Raw genomic sequence first — 19,928 nt, forward strand, 5'->3', positions numbered from 1 at the left:
AAAGCTGAATTTTGGAGACTGTTCTAAAATGAGGAAAAAAAAAGCCTATGTAAAATTGGATTATTGAAGGATGTCAGCATTGCATGAAAACAAATCAGTAAAAACATTTTGCTTAAATGTATGTCATAAGATGTTCATTTGAAGGTGTAGAAGTCACCTGCACCACATGTAGCGTAGCTTATTACCAAAAACAATCTTTAGCAAGAAACTGCATATGTCTGATGTTTAATCACTTTATTTGAAATGCTATGTGGTTTGGTTTACAAAATATATAAACAGTGCGCTCATTACAGTAATGCAAATCTTCTGGTGTGTTTAGCAATAACCTCCATATAAACTAAACAAGAAATTTAAAAGTCATTCAATAAAGAGGAAATCAAACTAAGTGGAATAAGTATTTACTTAGTAAGTTTCCAGTTAAATTATAAAATCAAACTTTTGTTTCATTGCAGGTATATGTCAAAAAACGTCATGAAACATAAATTACAATTAAAGCCTCGAGGTTATTAAAATGCAAAGTTCATTTTCTGTACAGCATATTTCTTTAAAAAAGGTAACAAAAGGAAAGAATGGACCCAATATGCAAAATAGTTTGCATAGAATGTCAGTTTAAGAAATAGTAGGATTTTTGTTAAAAAGTGAGTATTCATGTTTTTTGTATTTACAAAGAATATTTCACTTAATGTGTAAAAGTGGAAACTTTTAATCAATTAATTGACATTTTACATGTAAAATATAGAACAAGGCAGTTAAACAGTCATTTGGTGGTTAATATGAAACAATAATAACGTAGTTTGGTTTATCATATCTGCTCCTTCTCAGTGTTGCTATTGGATGCCACACAGTAGCTACCTGTACACCAGTTCTCTTTCGTAAAATGGTAGGATATTTTGGAATCCTCATTCATTCTCCTTTTTTTCCATGTACATTTCTTCAGGTTATTTACAGCCCAGCCTGCATCACTTCAGTTATGAATTGATTGACTGCTGGGAGCCAGAAGACTGCTGGTAGGGGTTGACAATACTGTTGGAGTTATCAGAATGTCCTTTCTTTGCATTCTACTAAAATGTTTATAAAATGACCATGAATAACACCATTCAAGTGTACAAATATGTACAATGAAAGTACCTCCATTGAAAATTGGAGGATATTTGTTGCTAGTTTTCCCCATGCATCAGTTTTTACTTCATAAAGTGTGTTTAATACAGTTCAATGTGTCAGCATATAGGTTATCGTGTTATATAAATATGAGGTATTGCTCGACAATGTAAAGTTGCACAGCAACAGTAGAAAATCGAAACTGCTTATTCAGTCGAGTCACGCACCTCCAGAACACTCTTCGGTTCAAATCTGCCTTTGCGGATGCATGCATTCCACTGAACAGTGAATATAAATTGCAAGGATCAGGGCTTTCTTACTGTGCCAGCTGCGAATGACAAATTTGAGGGCAGCCTAATACAAAAAGACAGGGCACAGATAGATTGAACCTGTGTCATTAATGAACCGAGATGTTCTTTTTAAAGAAAAATAATAGGTTTAATACTTTTGCTGTTTCACATTCTTTTTTATTATCACTAATGTGTTAGTAATGATTGTGGCCTCATCGTTTTCTGGAAAAAATAGTTCATGCTTCTGTATCCACTTCCGCATCAGCTGTTTGTGGTATGTCAGCATCACCGAGTAATTCAGTTTCTGGTACCAACATTTCATCATCTTGCAGATTCTCAGATGCAGGTACTTCATCTACAACAGTGGGTTCATTTGGCTCATCTTCTGTGCCATTTGACTGGTCTGGGATCAAAGCAATGCGATCTGTACCGGATGCATTTGAGGGCGCTGTTGTTACATAACCCGTGCTTGTGGAGCCACTTCCACTGTTATGGGAACCCGTCTTTGGTACTATTTGTGGGGGTAACTGCTGAGGCATCTGCATCTGGATTTGCATTGGGTAATAATTTGGCAAATAGGCACCATAGGTTGGCATTGGCTGGTAGCCATTTACTGGAATGTACAATTGGGGTGGTGGAACCATCGGCCGTATCTGTCCTTTTACAGGTATGAATTGAGGTGGTGGAAAGTGTGTTTTTTGCTTTGGTCCCACATATCTTGCATTACTAACATTACTGACTGGACTAGTGCTGAGGGAGCTAGTCTGTGTGGCATTGCTGCCCCCAGAAGGAGGAGCTGAGCTGTTATAGTTGGACAGATTTTCCCACGTTCGGAGTCTTGTGTGGATGTCTTTAAACCGTGGCCTTCTTGATGGAAATTCATTCCAACACTCCAGCATCAGACTGTATACCCAGGCTGGGCAGTCATCTGGACAGGGCAACACATGACGGTTTCTTATCATTTCTATGACGTCTTGATTGGAATATCCACAATATGGTTGCAGGCCGTAGCCAAATATTTCCCATGCCACTACCCCAAAAGACCATATGTCAGAATCAACAGAAAATTTGCCATATACGATAGCTTCAGGTGGCATCCAGCGAATCGGTAGAAGTGAATTTCCCATCAACTTGTAGTAATCTGCGGAGTAAACCTCTCTGAAAATGCCCAAATCGGATATTTTTACATGGAGCTTATCACAGACCAAGACATTCCTAGTGGCCAGATCCTTGTGTACGACATGGTGGCCGGATAGGTATTCCATGCCTGCTGCTATCTGAGTCACAATGTGCAGGAAGTCAGCTGGCTCCAGTGCAGACTTCACTGTCCTGTCATCATCACTACTTCCAACATCTGAATGTGGTGACCGCATTACTAGGAATTCATGGAGGTCACTCTGGGAAGGGTAACTAAAGATCATGCTCATGGGTTGCTCTTTGGTTACTATGCCAAGCAGGCAAACAATATTTGGATGCTGCAGCCGAGATCGCATCAAAGCTTCATGTTTGAATTCTTCTCTGAGTGACACTTCGGTTTTGTCCTTCATGGTTTTAATAGCTATAACTTGTGCTTGTTCACCAGGGCCTGTGCTGTACAGATGTCCCTTGTACACTTTCCCAAATCGATCCTCTCCAAGTTCTTCCATGAATCGCACTGCAGATAGACAGATATCTTTCAATTTCCCCTAGAAGGACAATCCAAAAGAAATTGGTTAACAAAAATATCAGGGGTAGAGTTTCCCCATTGCACAATGCGCTTGAAATTGGGCTGGTCAGATCACAATAAAAGTTTCCTATTAAATTAATTTGCACAGTCACAAACTTAAAATCTTCAATAAGCCAGTGGAATTGGACAGTACAATGAAACGTAATAATTTATTTTTGTTTCTTTCTTGCTGTATTTAAGAGCGCTAACTGGTGCAGTTTTGTTAATACATCTAAAATAGGTTTATCAGGAACAATAAGCATTTTTAACAAATGTCTAGTCCACTAGCTGTGGGTAACCCAACTTAAAATCATTAAAAATGGCTTTAAACTATGCTGAATCATTTAACAGTTTCATTGTACACTAGTCAGTTTCTTGGGAAATTAAATACTTTTGATATTAAAAAAAACATCTAAAATGTAGCTATTAAGACTCATGCACTTAAGCAAATGAGCACAGATTGAATTTCCCAAACCAAGCATTATGGGTGGAATCTTGCAATGTCAACCTGGAACATGTTTTTTGAGTGGGGCCTGATTTGGTCAAATTGAATCTTAAGCCAGCGGGAAAGATTGCAGAAAACACAAATGTCTAACTCACTCTCTTGTTTAAAATTTCCTGGTTTGTTGTGCTGATTCAGTCGATATTGCCTGGATTACACTGATATCACTAGTTTTAACAAGTGGAAACCTGATCCTCAATATTTCATGCAACTTAAAAGCAAAATCAGTTTTTCCTGTTTTTTGACAACATATTAATCTTTTAAAATTATTGCCTATTTTTTCCCAAAATAAACCTTAGACTAATCCCATAAGCAAAAACCACTTTCATCTGATGGACAGGTGGACAACATATTTAACATTTATCCTTATATACTGAAAGCTGAACAAATACACAGCACACTAAATTATGTAATTGAAGAATAAGTTAATTTGAATTTATTAAAAGGATGAACTGAGTCTTTCCCCCCAAATTATTGATCTTGACTGAGTTGTGGGGATGGTGAGGATGAAATAGTGGATGAAATGCACCAGGTCTTTCTTACATTTTAACTGTTGTTGTCATGCTTGAGGCATTCTGTGACCAGTGCGCATGAAGAGGTTAGACTACATAGCTGACATATTGATTTGGTTTGCTGAGGTTCCTTTAAATTAACTATAATTCTCAGTTTGTTGATGGTGCCAGTTTAAAAAGGGACACATTTTAACAATACTCAGCCTAACTGGAAATATCCATAAAAAGAGTTAACAGTTGTTTTCCATGTATTTAATGAGAATTGAGTTTTAGAGAAGGTCAACTGACAAGTTTTTCAGCAAAGGAGTTGTAGCAGATAACTCCTGAGAAAATAAACAAACCAAAGAGTATATATGATTTTTAAATTTGCATAACATAATTACGCATAACAATTTGGTTAAAATCATAGAGTAGTACAGCACAGAGGGATGACGTTTGGCCCAACAAGTCTGTGCCACTCCCTGGCTTTCTCTATATCACTGCAAGTGTTTGTCTAATTCGCTTTTGAAAGTTATTATTGAATCTGCTCTAACCACCCAAAAGGCAATGCATTCCAAATCCTAGCCATTCCTTGCATAAACAATTTTTTAAACTGATGTTGCCTTTGTATTTTTTTTGCCAATCACTTAAATCTGTGCGCTCTTGTTTTTTATCCTTTAGCCATCAGAAAAACAATCTCTTTAATTATTCTCTCTAAACCCTTAATGATTTTAAACACCTTTATCAAATCACCTATTTGCTTTCTCTGCTCCAAGGAGAACAACTCCAACTGCTGCAGTCTATTCACATAAACTTAATTTGTTATCTCTGGAATCATTCTAGTAAATCTCTTCTGCACCTTCTTCAAAGCCTTCAAATTCTTCCTAAAGTGTGGTGATCAGAATTGGACAGGCTACTCCTGCTGGGATTATAACAATAAATAATAAACACTTAATTAACCATAACTTCCTACGTTTTGTACTCTATGCCTCAATTTCTGAAACCCAGGATTCCATATGTGTTATTAGTCCAGCCACCTTCAAAGATTTGTGCACAAGCTCCCAGGTGCCTGTTCTTGCAGCCCTGTTAAAATTGGACCTTTCTTTAATGTTTGGTCTCTCTTCTTTCTTCCTAACAAAATGTATCATCTCACACTTCTCTGCATCGAATTTCATCTGCCACATGTTTGCCCATGCCAACAGCCTGCCTATGTCTTCTTGAAGTTTATTATCTTCTTCACTGTATACTTACGCTTCCAAGTTTCATGTCATCTTCAGTTATAGAAATTGTATCCAATACCTTCAAGTCCAAGCCATTAATGACATCAAAAACGGTAGTTGTCCTAGTACTGATCCTTGGGAAAAACTTCATTTTATACCTCCCTCCAGTCAAAAAACCAGCCACTCGGCACAACTCTGTTTTCTATCCCCTAGTTTATTTTGTATGCATGTTGTACAATCCCTTTTATCCCAAGGGCTTCAATTTTCCAAATAACCCTAGTATGTGGTATATCATAACTTTTGAAAGTTCACAGATACATCAACTGCACTGCCCTTATCTACCCTTTCTGCTCTCCTTTATTAGTCCATGCTTGTCCAAGTGGTTTTACTATTATGACAAGAAACTCACGTCAGATTGTTATTATACAATATTAAAGCAAAGCAGTTCTCTCCACAGCTCATTGAGTAAATGCAGTGTATGTCAATTACTGCCCACAAACACTTGGAAGATCCATCTCAGCCTTAATCTGTACTGAATTAGGTGAACTTGGTTCGAGCAGCAGCAGATGTACTATTGGTTTGAGAGGCGCTTCCACTTTTGTTTACTGTCATATGTCACCTGCTAGAAAATGAGGTGTGGATATGGGGGCAGTGTGTAAGGATTGAGTTCAATTGTGATGTACCATAGCCTGCCAATAAGCATTATAAAGTTTCACAAATTAAAAAAGCTTCATTGGGTGATATATGGATGAATAGAGCGCAGGTGGGAGGAAAAAGGACACGGAAGTACCTATACTTTTTGAATTAGAATCCAGCGTAAGACAGAAGGGCGAAAAAATGATTGTTCTGGACGAAACTGTATTTGGGCTTTGACTGCTATATAAACTGGAAAGCTTTAATACATATTTTGTTGTTCATTTGTGGGATATGGGCATCATTGGCAAGGACAGCATATAATTACCCTCGAAGGTGGTGGTGAGTCACCTTCTTGAACTGCTGTAGTCTGTGTGGTGCACATATATCCACAGCGCTTTTAGAGAGGGGGTTCCAGCTCTGGCTGCATGCAGGCAAGGACTGCTTCAGTAACGGAGGAGTGTGAGTGGTACTGAACACTGCAATCATCAGCAAACATCCTCACTTTTGATGTTATGATAGAGGGAAAGTCATTGATGAAGCCTCTGAAGATGGTGGTGCTGAGGACACTGGCCTGAGGAACAACCACAGGAATATTCTGGGGCTGAGATGAGTGCCTTCCAACAAATACAACCATCTCCCTTTTGGCTAGGTATGACTCCAGCCAGTGGAGAGTTTCTCTCCCTGGTTCCCATTGACTTCAATTTTACAAGAGATTCTTAGTGCTATACTTTGTCAAATGTCAAGGGCAGTCACTCCTAGTTCACATCTGGAATTCAGATCTTTTGTTCATGTTTGGACCAAGGCTGCAATAAGTGATGGAGCCAAATGATCTGGCGGAACCCAAACCAGGTATCAGTTAGCAGGTTGCTGTTGTGTAAATGCTGCTTGATAGCACTGGTGACAAAACCTTCCATACTTTGCTGACGATTGGGAGTAGACTGACGGGGCAGTATTGGCTGGATTGGATTTGTCCTGCTTTGTGTGGAAAGGTCATACCTGGGCAACTTTCCACTTTGTCAGGTAGATGGCAGTGTTTTAGCTGTCCTGGAACAGCTTGGTCAGTTTTGGAGCACAAGACTTCAGCATTGCAGCCAAGATGTTGTCAGGACCCATAGCCTCTGCTGTATACAGTGAACTCAGCCATTTCTTGATATCACATGGAGTGAAGTGAATTGGCTGAAGTCTGGATTATCCACTCGGCACTTTTGGCTGAAGGTGGTTGCAAATGATTCAGTCTGGTCTTTTGCCCTCACATCCTGGTCTATGCCATCATAGAGGCTGGGGAGGTACAGGGAGCTTCCTCCTCCTCTTTATTTGCCATTCATGGCTTGATGTCATAGGAATGGTGGTGGTGTGTGTGTGGAGCCGGAGGACATGGGTGGGGTTCTGGGTGGGTGCTTTGTGTCGGTGTTCACGGGTGAGGGGTACGCCGTGGGTATGGAAATCAGGCAGAGGGACTGTGATATAATGAAAGAAATTAGCATAGAAAGGGAGGAGGTTCTAAGTGGTCTGGCAGGCTTAAAAATAGATAAATCTCCAGGCCCGGATGAAATGTATCCCAGGCTGTTGAGTGAGGCAAGGGAGGAGATAGCAGGGGCGCTGGCAATAATTTTCAACACCTCTCTGGCCACAGGAGATGTGCCAGAGAACTGGAGGACAGCCAATGTGGTACCGTTATTCAAGAAGGGAGGAAAGGATAAACCAGAGAACTACAGGCCAGTCAGTCTAACCTCAGTGGTGGGGAAACTATTGGAAGCAATTCTGAGGGACAGAATTAATCTACACTTGAAAAGACAAGGATTAATCAAGGACAGTCGGCATGGTTTTGTTAAGGGGAGGTCATGTCTGACCAATTTGATTGAATTTTTCGAAGAGGTGACCAGGTGTGTAGATGAGGGCAATGCATTAGATGTAGTCTACTTAGACTTCAGCAAGGCTTTTGATAGGGTCCCGCATGGGAGACTGATAACGGAGATAAGAGCCCATGGGATCCAAGGCATTTTGGCAATTTGGACCCAGAATAGGCTGAGTGGCAGGAAGCAGAGGGCGATGGTGAAGGGGTGTTTTTGTGTCTGGATGCCTGTGTCCAGTGGGGTTCCACAGGGATCCTTGTTGGGTCCCTTGCTGTTTGTGGTATATATAAACGATTTAGACTTGAATGTAGGAGGGTTGATCAGTAAGTTCGTGGATTACATGAAAATTGGTGGGATGGTAAATAGTGAGGAGGATAGCCTTAGATAACAGGAGGATATAGACGGGCTGGTCAGGTGGGCCGATCAGTGGCAAATGGAATTTAATCCGGATAAGTGTGAGGTGATGCACTTGGGCAGGACAAACAAGGCATGGGAGTACATGATGAATGGTAGGATCCTGGGAAGTACTGAGGATCAGAGGGACCTTGGTGTGCATGTCCACCAGTCCCTTATGGTAGCGTGAAAGACAAATAAGGTGGTTAAGAAGGCATATGGGATACTTGCCTTTATTAGCCGAGGCATAGAATATAAGAGCAAAGAGGTTATGCTGGAACTGTACAAAACGCTGGTTAGGCCACAGCTAGAGTATTGCGTGCAGTTCTGGAATCTGCATTATAGGAAGGATATTATTGCACTAGAGAGAGTGCAGAGGAGATTTACCAGGATGTTGCCTGGGCTGGAGAGTTTTAGTTATGAGGAGAGATTGGATAGACTGAGGTTATTTTCTTTGGAGCAGAGGAGATTGAGGGGGGACGTGATTGAGGTGTATAAAATTATGAGGGGCATAGATAGGGTAGACAGGAAGGAACTTTTCCCCTTGCTGGAGGGATCAATAACCAGGGGGCATAGATTTAAGGTAAGGGGCAGGAGGTTTAGAGGGGATGTGAGGAATAATTTTTTCACTCAGAGGGTGGTGGGAATCTGGAACTCTCTGCCTGAAAGGGTGGTAGAGGCAGAAACCTTCATAACATTTAAGAAGTATTTGGATGTGCACTTGCGATGGCATGGCATACAGGGCTATGGGCCTAGTACTGGAAAATGGGATCAGAATAGTTAGGTACTTGTTTGACAGGTGCAGACTCAATGGGCCGAAGGGCCTTTTTCTGTGCTGTAGACCTCTGCGACTATGAATACAGAGCTTTGATCTGATCTGTTGTTTATGGGATTGCTTAGCTCCATCTATAGGATGCTGCTTCCACTGTTTAGCATGCATGCAAGTGTTATAGCTTCAACAGGTTGTGATCTCATTTTCAGGTATGCCTAATTCTGCTGCTGGTATTTCATCTACACCCCTCATTTATCCAGAGTTAGTTGCCTGGTTTGATTATAATGGTAGCATAAGGGATATACTGGGTCACAAGGTCACAGATTGTGGTTGAATTGTTATGATCCTGTTGTGGACGATTCATGTTTAAAGAAGTAGTCCGAACACCCAGCAATTAACCAACAGAACCACGCCACAGGATTTGACATTGTTTAACAAAAACAAACATTGTATATATAGAGAAATTAAACAAAGCAAGCATCACTAACGTAACAATACAGCTCATAAAGACTTATGCTATTTACTCAGTCCTACATTTTGCATGCCCCCAATGGTTCCCTGATCTTATGACATCTTGAAGGTTCATTCACTTTTCCTGGGACCAACCCAAAGGTATGCCACAGCCCACTGAAATTCACTTTAATTCTCCCCAGTGTTCCAGCTTTCCTTTGAGGTAAGATTCTATGGGGATCCTTCCATTAGCATTTGGCTAAGTGATCCACCATTTTTTTTTAATGACTTCACGACCGTGGACTCCTCAGCTCCTTGTCCTGGCTTTGGACTTTATCCCACAGATTCTGTACAGCTCTTTCTAAGCTAACTATTCAAGCTGACTGCTTTCTGTCACAAGTCTCTGTGAGGACCACTGTAGATTTCTTCCTCTAGCTTCAAACAAGGCAAATCTTCCAGCTGCTCTACTTACAAAATCCAAACTGAACTGGAACCCCCACACGCATTCCATGCGGTGAACAATAAAGTTAGTTTTTTTCTCTTGGGTCTGACTAACAGTTATTCCTTTGGCTCTCCCAGGGATGACTAGTTACTATTGGTTTGGCAAATTTCAAACTCTTTTTTTGGTGTAGTGCAAAGGGATCTTGAATGCTCTTTAATGGCAGGACCTCAGTCTAACAGCCCTCCACATAGACAGCATCTCCAATAATGGAGGACCCTTTTATCACTGCACTGAAGGGTTGGTCTAGATGATGCACTCAAACACATCGCCTTGAGCTCAGAGATGACAATGCTGCCAATACATTAAGTTGACATGTGAACTGACAATCATGAAACAAGTTAAATTATTATGACACTAGCATAAAATTACCTGTTTGTGAGGGCTGATGAGTGGCATCTCCATGTCCTGACTGGGAGATGCCATCAGCTGGCGCCGCTGTGGAGAAGGTGTAGATGCCTTGTGTTTGTTTCGACACATACATATTAGGAAAAATAACAAAGCAATGACCAGTGGAATGGCAATGCTGGGGACAAGTATGTAGAGGATCTCCATTTTGCTATTTTCACGTGGATCTGTAGAAATAAATAGATATACTGTTGGTATTGCTCAAATTTGTTCAGTGTCTTAGTCGAGCAATCCTTTTATATATATATATATATATTATATATATCGAAAGAACCATAAATATTGTTTCAGTTATTTATAAGCTTTTGTTGTTTTAATAATATATTTGAAAGGACAGTTGAAGAAGTGATTTTTAAGTTAAGAACTCTTGAGGGAGCTAACTCAGTTTCACTGTAGAGGAACAACCATTATAATGTTTACTCATCTTTATAATATCTACCTCAGCGTCTGCTCTAACCCAATTCTTTCATTCAGGTTATCGGAGTCTACTTACATAACATTTTGTCTTTCAATAAAGGTGAAAAGAAATAAAAGGAAGTTAACTTCATAATTTAATTTTCAGAGAACCTCAATGATGGTAGTGTAACAGTGTGCAAATCACAAGTTACAGTAGCTGTCAACAACAATTCAGTGCATGTATGAAGTTTCTAGTCAGATGGCAAAATAATATTTTTACAAAAAAGCAAGTTAAGGAGCAAAAATGCAAGAGAGGAAGAAATGCTGCTTAAAGAATCATAGAATGGTTACTACACAGAAGGAGGCCATTGGCTCATCTTGTCTGTGCTGAATCTCTGGAGGAGCAATTCACCTAGTGGAACTCCCCCATCATCTTCCCATATCCCTTCAAATTCTTCCATTTCAGATAATAATCGAATTCCCTCAAGTAGCTCAATTGAATCTGCCTCCTCCACACCCTAGGGCAGTGCATTCCAGATCCTAACCACTTAGTGTACCAAAACGTTTTTGCCATTGCTTCTTTTTCGAATTACATTAAATTTGTGCCCTCTGGTTGTTGATCCTTCCATCAATGGGAACAGTTTCTCCCGATCTGCTCTGTCCAGACCCCTCATGATTTTGAATACCTCTATCAAATCTCCTCTCAACCTTCTCCCTTCCAAGAAAAAACAGCCTCAACTTCTCTAATCTACATAACTGAAGTTCTTCATCCCTGGAACCATTCTCATTAATAATTTCTACACTCTCTCTAATGCGTTCACATCCTTCCTAAAATGTAGTGCCCAGAACTGGATGCAGTACTCCAGTTGAGGTCAAACCAGTGTTTCATACAGGTTTAACATAACTTCCTTGCTTTTGTACTCTATGCCCCTATTAAAAAAGCCTAGGCTGCTGTATGATTTATTAACTGCTCTCTCAATCTGTCCTGCCACCTTTAATGGCTTATGCATATATACACACACAGGTCAATTTGCTCTTCATCCTCTTTAGAATCGCACCCTTTATTTTATATTGTCTCTCCATGTTCTTCCTCCCAAAATGAATTACTTCACAAATCTTTGCATTAAATTTCATCTGCCACTTGTCTGTCTATTTCACCAACCTATGTCCTTTTGAAGTTCTACACTATTTCCTCACAATACTTCCAAATTTTTAAATTGTGCCCTGTATACCAAGGTCTTGGTCACTAATACATACCAGGAAGAGCAAAGGTCTTAACATCCTGGGGAATTCTATTATAAACCTTCTACTAAACAACCATTAACCATTGCTCTCTGTTTCCTGCCACTCAGCCAATTTCGTATCTACATTGCTTATTGTCCCTTTTATTGCATGAGCTCTAATTATTAAAAATTCATTCACAGGATGTGGGCTTCACTGGCTGGGCCAGCATTTATTGCCATCCCTAGTTTCCCTTGAGAAGGTGATGACGAGCTGCACTCTTGAACCAACGCAGTCCATATGGTGTAGGTACACCCACAGTGTTGTTAGGAAAGGAGTTCCAGGATTTTGACCCAGCTACAGTGAAGGAACAGTGGTATATTTCCAAGTCAGGATGGTGAGAGACTTACAGAGGGAAATCTTCCAGATGGTGCTTTCCCATCTATCTGCTGCCTTTGTCCTTCTAGATTGTAGTGGGTTGGTCGTGGGTTTGGAAGGCGCTATCTAAGGAGCCTTGGTGAATTTTCTCACAAGTCTGTCATGTGGCATTGTATCAAATACCTTTCAGAAGTCCATGTGCACCACATCAACAACAATACCCTCATCATCCCTCTCTTTTACCTCATCAAAAAACTTAAGCAAAGGAGTTAAATACGATTTGCTTTTAACAAATCTGTGCTGCCTTTCCTTAATTAACCCATGTTTGTCCAAGTGACTATTAATTTTGTCCTGAATTATTGTTTCTAGAAGCTTGCCCACCACCGAGGTTAAACAGACTGACCTATAGTAGCTGGGCTTATCTTAACACCCTTTTTAGAACAAGGTAATTCTCCATTCATTTGGCACCACCCAAGTCTAAGGAAGATTAGAAAATTATGGCCAGTGCCTCTGCAATTTCCACTCTCACATCCTTGGATGAATCTCATCCAGTCTTGGTGCCTTATCAACTTTAAACACAGACAGCTTTTCCCATACCATCTCCTTATCAATTTTAAACCTTTCAAGTGTCTAAACCAATTCCTCTTTCATCATGAACATGCTATTGAAGTGACTGCTATTAAAACAGTTTAATTTCAGCCATTTCTATTCACCAATCATATATCAGCATTACAAGGCCCAAAACTTACTGTTTTGGAAACTTAACTAAATTCTTTACATACGAATTAGGATCAAGGGTAGGCCACTCGGCCCCTTGAGCCTACACCACCATTCAATAAGATCATGGCTGATCCGAATGTAACCTCAATCCCACACTCCTGCCTACCCCTGATAACCTTTCACCTCCTTGTTAATCAAGGAGCTACCTGGCTCTGCCTTATAAATGTTCAAAGACTGCTTCTACTGCCTTTTGAGGAAGCGAGTTCCAAAGACTCTCGGGAGAGAAAAATTTCTCCTCATCTCTGTCTTAAATGAGCAACCCCTTATTTTTAAACAGTGACCCCTAGTTCTAGATTCTCCCACAAGAGGAAACATCCTCTCCACATCCGCCCTGTCAAGACCCCTCAGGATCTTAAAGGTTTCAATTAAGTCACCTCTTATTCTTCTAAATTCCAGTGGATACAAGCCTAACCTGTCCAGCCTTTCCTCATAAAACTCACCCATTCCTGATATTAGTCTAGTAAACCTTCTCTAAACTGCTTCTAATGCATTTACATCATTCTTTAAATAAGGAGACCAGTACTGTACACAATACGTGGCACTTTATCAAATGCCTTCTGGAAATCTAGGTACACCAATGCCCTGTACAACTGAAACATAACCTCCCTACTTTTGTAATCAATTCCCCTCACAATAAATGATAACATTCCATTAGCTTTCTTAATTACTTGCTGTACCTGCATACTAACCTTTTGTGATTCATGCACTAGGATACCCAAATCCGTTTGAATCTCAGAGCTCCTCAATCTCTCCCCATTTAGATAATATGCTTCTTTTTTATTCTTCCTGCCAAAATGAATGATTTTACATTTGTCCACATTATACTTGATTTGCCCGGTCTTTACCTACTCACTTAACCTATCTATGTCACTTTGTAGCCTCCTTACATCCTCTTCACAATTTACTTTCCTACAAATCTTTGTGTCATCAGCAAATTTAGCAACCATTCTAACAGTACCTTAATCTAAGTCATTTATATAAATTGTAAGAAGTTGAGGCCCTAGCACTGATCCCTCTGGCACACCACTCATCACATCCTGCCAACCAGAAAAAGACCTATTTATGCCAACTCTTTACTCCCTGTTAGCTAGCCAATCTTCTCTCCATGCCAATATGTTACTCCCTACACTATGAGCTTTTACTTCATGCAATAACCTTGAATGTGGCACTTTATCAAATGCCTTCTGGAAATCTAGGTACAGTACATCTACTGGTTCCCCTTATCCACAGCACATGTGACTCCTACAAAGAACTCCAATAAATTGGTTAAACATGATTTCCCTTTTACAAAACCATGTTGACTCTGCCTGATTGCCTTGATTTTTTCTAAGTGCCCTGCTATAAAATCTTTAACAATAACTTTTAACATTTTCCCTATGACAGATGTTAGGCTAACTGGCCTATAATTTCCTGCTTTCTATCTCCCACACTTTTTGAATAAAGGAGTTATATTTGCTATTTTCCAATCTATTGGAACCTTCCCCAAATCTAGAGAATTTTGGAAGATTAAAACCAGTGCATCAACTATCTCACTAACCACTTCTTTCAAGACCTTAGGGTGAAGTCCATCTGGACCTGGGCATTTGTCAGCCTGCAGCCCCAACGATTTGCTCAATACCACTTCCCTGGTGATTGTAATTTTCCCGAGTTCCTCCCTCCCTTCCATTTCCTGATTTACAGCTATTTCCGGGATGTTACTTGCGTCCTCTATAGTGAAGGCCGAAGCAAAATACCTGTTTAATTCATCCGCCATCTCCCTACTTTCCATTATCAATTCCCCAGATGCACTTTCTATAGGACCAATGCTCATTTTGTTAACTCTTTCCTTATTTAAATATCTATAGAAACTCTTACTATCTGTCTTTAATTACTAGCTAGCTTTCTCTCACACTCTGATTTTCCCCCCTTATTAGGCTTTTTGTCATCCTTTGTTGTTCTTTATATCCTTTCCAATCTTCTGACCTGCTATCCGTCTTTGTGTAATTATATGCTTTTTCTTTAAGTTTGATACCGTCTTTAACTTTTTTTAGTTAACCGTGGATGGTGGGCCCTCCCCTTGGAATTTTTGTTTCTCATTGGAATGTATATACTCTGTGTATTCTGAAATATCCTTTTAAATGCCTGCCACCGAATTTCTATTGACCTATCCCTTAACCTCATTTGCCAGTTCACTTTAGCTGACTCTGCTTTCATGCCCTCATAATTTCTCTTATTTAAGTTTAAAATACTAGTTTCTCCCTCAAAATGAATGTGAAATTAAATCATATGATTATCGCTACTACCTAGGGGTGTCTTCACTAGGAGGTTATCAATTAATCCTATCTCGTTGCTCAATACCAGGTCTAGTATAGCCTGCTCTCTGGTTGGCTCCAGAACGTGCTGTTCTAAGAAACTATCCTGAAAATATTCTATGAACTCCTCCACACTACCTTTGTCCATCTGATTTTTCCAGTCTATACGTAGATTAAAATCCCCCATGATTATTGCTGTACCTTTCTGCCAAGCTCCCATTATCTCTTCTTTTATACTCTGTCCTACTATGTAGTTACAATTTGCAGGCCTGTACACCATTCCCACCGGTGACTTCTTGCCCTTATCATTTCTAATCTCAACCCAAACCGCTTCTACATCCTAGTTTCCTGAGCTTAGGTCATCCCTCGCTAATGTGCTAATACCATCATTAATTAACAGAGCCACCCCTCTACCTTTTCCTAACTTTCTGTCCTTCCTAAATGTCACATACCCTTCAATATTTAGGCCCCACTCTGTCATCCTGTAGCCATATCTCTGTAATGGATATCAGATCGTACTTATCTATTACAGAGACATGGCTACAAATAATTACGATATCAGATCGTACTTATTTATTTGCACTATCAGTTAATCTATTTTGTTTCAGTAACAGTCACTGATTCTGTTAGATATCGTACTGTTAGCTTCCATGCCTTTTTGAAAAATTAAATAAAGGTTTGTATCTTACATATAGTTTCACAGATATATTAGCTTGGTCATATGAACAATTTGAGAAAATGTAAGCATTTAAAACATTACTTCAAGAAATGCTTTTAAATCATATTTAAATCTTACTTTCTCTGTTTATTAGTACACTTTATCTGACATCAAGTCATGTGTGAGCCAAATCTTTTTTCCAGCTGACCATTGAGAAAACCAAAGTCATCTCATTTGGTGCTTGACAAAAACTCCATCCCCTTATCCTTATCAGCATCTCTATCCCCTTCCTAAGCAGATGATGCAAACTCTTGGTGTCCTGATAGGCCCAGAGTTCCAAACTCATCATTTGGACCACATACTTTGAAACATTGCCTGTTTCTACCCCCATTTTACTCCCATCATCAGTGAAACTCAAACCCACACTTTCATTACCTTGATTCACCTCCCCGCTCCTCCCTAAACAAACTCCATATTATCTAACATTCCATCATCTGCCTCCCCTCCTACCTTAACACATGCTTGCTAATCATCTCTATCCTTTCAATCTCCACCTGTTTCCCCTCTTCCAATGCACAAAATTCAAAATCTTTATCCCGAATTTACAAATCTATCCCATCCCATCTCTCCAGCTCTGTATCCTAGTCTGCACCCTCTAATTGTCAGTTTCTCATTTGGTGACTGTAGTAATTAGAGTTCTGATAAATGTAGGACAGCAGCTTTAAGAATAATCTCGTATTGTAAGATCACATGATCTGTGTAAACCAATCAGCAGCATGGGGAACCTCTAGGAGAGGGCTCTTCTTTAGTTATAGAGTTAGATTCACACATGTACCTGCTGCTGCTGTCTTGTAAATAAAGTTCAATGTTTCCACCAAGAAAAGTTGCCTGGAAAATCAACTCTATAACAAACTGGTGATGAAGATGGCATAGCCTTTTCCTTGCGAAACGAGACCCAAAAGTGGTTTGTGGTCTGATACTATCGTGAAGTGTCACCCATGCTCGCATTGGTTGAATTTTTTTTACACCAATAATAATCAACAGACCTTCCCTTTCGATCTGAGAATATCTTTTCTCAGCTGTGTAAGTGTCCTGAATACATAGCCTATCGTCCTCTCTGTACCGACGTCCATCTTGTGAGATAGTACTGCTCCCACTCTATAGGAGGACGCATCGCAAGTTAGCACCAATTCCTTTGTCGGCTTGTGGTGCACCAACAAATTTGAAGAGTGCAAGAGCTGTTTCACTTTCGCAAAGACTTCTTCTTGGGTGACTTCCAAACCCAATGCTGGTTTTTCTTTAGCAGTGAATGTAGAGGGGCTAAAACCGTTGATAAAATTGGTAGAAATCGGCCATAATAATTTACCATCCTTAAAAATGATTTAAGTTCAGAAACATTCTTGGGTGCAGGTCCTCTCGGATTGCTTTAACCTTCTCTTCAACAGGGTGTAGCCCTTGGACAATCTACTCTGCTGCCTGAAAAGTACATTTTCCCTTCTTTAGACGCACTCCTTCTAAAGATCATTTCAGGACTTCCTCTAGATTAGCCAAGTGTTCGTTTCTGTGAATCCAGTTATTAGTACATTGTCCAGGTAGACCACAACTTGAGGTAATCCTTGTAGCAAGCTCTCCATCATCCTCTGAAAAATGGCACAGGCCCAAGAAACACCGAAGGGCAGGCGTGTGTATTGATATAACCCTTTGAGTGTCTACGGTCTCAAATTCTCGAGAGGCATCATCCAGTTCCAGTTGCTGATATGACTCATGTCAAGCTTTGTATATGTTGTCCCTCCTGCTAGTTTGGCATAGAGGTCTTCAATCTTGGAAATAAGATACTTGCACACTTTGGCTGCCTTTGTTGACTGTTAGTTCATCATCCACAGATCTGGACGGTCTGATCCGGTTTTAGTTCAGGGACTGCCCACTCATGAGAGCTGAACCACTTTGATGACACCCAGCCTCTCTAGCCGGTTCAACTCAGCGTCAACCTTCTCTCTCAGGTTGTATGGCACTGACCTTGCTTTCAAGAAGCGAGGAGTTGCTTCTGGGTCCATGTAAATCTTGGCCTGTAGGCCTTTGATTTTTCCCAGTTTATCCTTGAAGACTGTGTCATTTTTTTAAGCAGCTCTGGCAGCCCTCCTGCTTGCAACTGGAAGATTTCAGACCAGTTTAATTTAATCTCTTTCAACCAATCATGCCCGAGAAGGCTTGGTCCTTCACCTTCTACCACCATCACTGGTTGTTGTGCTGTTTGGTGTCTATAATAAACAGGTATACTGGTGATACCTTTTACCTGGATTTGTTCGCCTACATACATTTTCAAAAGTTTGTTCCAAATTTAATTGTTGAGCACCTTTATTTAAATATCTGAAAGTGTGGTCCTCCTACTACAGTGGTAGAAGCACCAGTGTCTACTTCCATTTTTAAGGATTTACCATTCACTTGTAAAGTGACAGTGATTGGTTCTGTCTTCTCAACTTTCATGTTGAATAAGGGATAAATATCAGAATTGGTTGTTTCTGGCTCTTTCACGCTATATACTTCATTGGACTTCGTTTGTTGCCTGGAAGCCTGTTTTAGTCTTGCTTTGCAATGTTTCAATATGGGCCTACTTTGACAAAAATAACGCTCCACCATTTTAAATTGCCAATTGTTAGGAGTATGATTGCTTCCATGTTGATAAAAATTAGTATTTGAATTTATTGCTGAGCCATCTCCTCTAAATTTGCGGATAGCGGGAGCTTAGTCGAGTTAACTCTAGTAACTCTTAGTAAAGTTACACAGTGCCCATCTGGGAATATCAAGAATGAAGACGATCGTGCAAAGTTATCTTTGGTGGCCGGGAATGGATGGCGATAGATAGACCTGTTACACACCATCGGGAACTGCCTTCTTCTGTGTTGTACTCCAATCTTTAAAGAGCTTTCTGACCTGGCTTTGTGGTTAGTTCTAAATATCCTACTCTGAGTCTGTGCTCTCATTCTCAAAGCACTTTGGCTCATTTTATTAAAATTAAAGGCGATATACAAATAAAGGAAGTCTTTGCTTAACGTCACCCTCACAACATAATTTTACATTGTCACTCTCTAATTAGAACCCTGCATTCGCAATGCATTGCTACTGTTTCACGTTAATGTCGCTGTACACTTGGACATTCCCGTATAAGTTCCATGTTCAGCCTGCGAGAGTTGGGTCTCGGGTAAGGTTAGGAACAGGCAATCGAGGGAGGGGATTTTGAGCCTCAGGCAGACGTTTTTGCAGAATGTCGTGTTTTCCAGGAACCAATTAACAATGTTAAGCGAAGACTTCCTTTACAAGTTGTAATGCCTTGTAATGCTGGTGCCCTCCAGTGGTCAATTCAGTATTGTAGCAGGCCACGTTTGCTGCAAACACAGTGCATGTACAGTTGTACTGTTTACTCCGTGATGTCTTTGGGAGCAATGGAGTATAAACTAGTCTATGGAACCCATTTATATTCTGATTTCTTATCTGTATGACTGCAGTCCTCACTCATTTCATTGATCATGCCACATCAATTTACAATGGTATTTTATAATTTAAAAATAGCCCCTGACAAAACCCAAGTTTTGAAGGACAAAATCTATCAATGCTTTTCTGCACATGTACAGACAAGTGCGCTTGCACAGGTGTGCATTGGCAGCCATCTTTGTGGCCATCTTGCATTGGCAGGTGATACATTGATTGTAGCACAAATCAAGATTATATAAGCCATGCTCTGCTACATTGTCAATATTTTACAATTAAACAACATTCTTTTTTCAGTGATCCAATTGCAGTCATTTTCTTACACATTAATATCATGGGATGATACTAAGGAGGCCATTTGGTCCATTGTGATTGTTCTTTGGTAGGGGTATTCAATTAAC

The 19,928-nt window shown here is 40.1% G+C and overlaps 1 protein-coding gene across 3 annotated transcripts in view; it reads right to left on the reverse strand.

The window, feature by feature from the left end:
- Positions 1-219: 219 nt before the first annotated feature.
- ror2 (receptor tyrosine kinase-like orphan receptor 2) overlaps positions 220-19,928 on the reverse strand; it is a 339,608-nt gene continuing 319,899 nt past the window's right edge. For all 3 annotated transcript variants that reach the window (XM_078568791.1, XM_078568782.1, XM_078568772.1), the window contains 2 exons: positions 10,282-10,484; positions 220-3,073 (listed from right to left, as the gene is read on the reverse strand). In XM_078568791.1, the coding sequence (XP_078424917.1) occupies positions 1,625-3,073; positions 10,282-10,484 (1,652 nt within the window). In that variant the 3' untranslated portion in view covers positions 220-1,624. The remainder of the gene's footprint in view (positions 3,074-10,281; positions 10,485-19,928) is intronic.

Source organism: Cetorhinus maximus, chromosome 2 (assembly GCF_964194155.1).
Source record: "Cetorhinus maximus chromosome 2, sCetMax3.hap1.1, whole genome shotgun sequence".
Taxonomy (NCBI): Eukaryota; Metazoa; Chordata; class Chondrichthyes; order Lamniformes; family Cetorhinidae; genus Cetorhinus; species Cetorhinus maximus.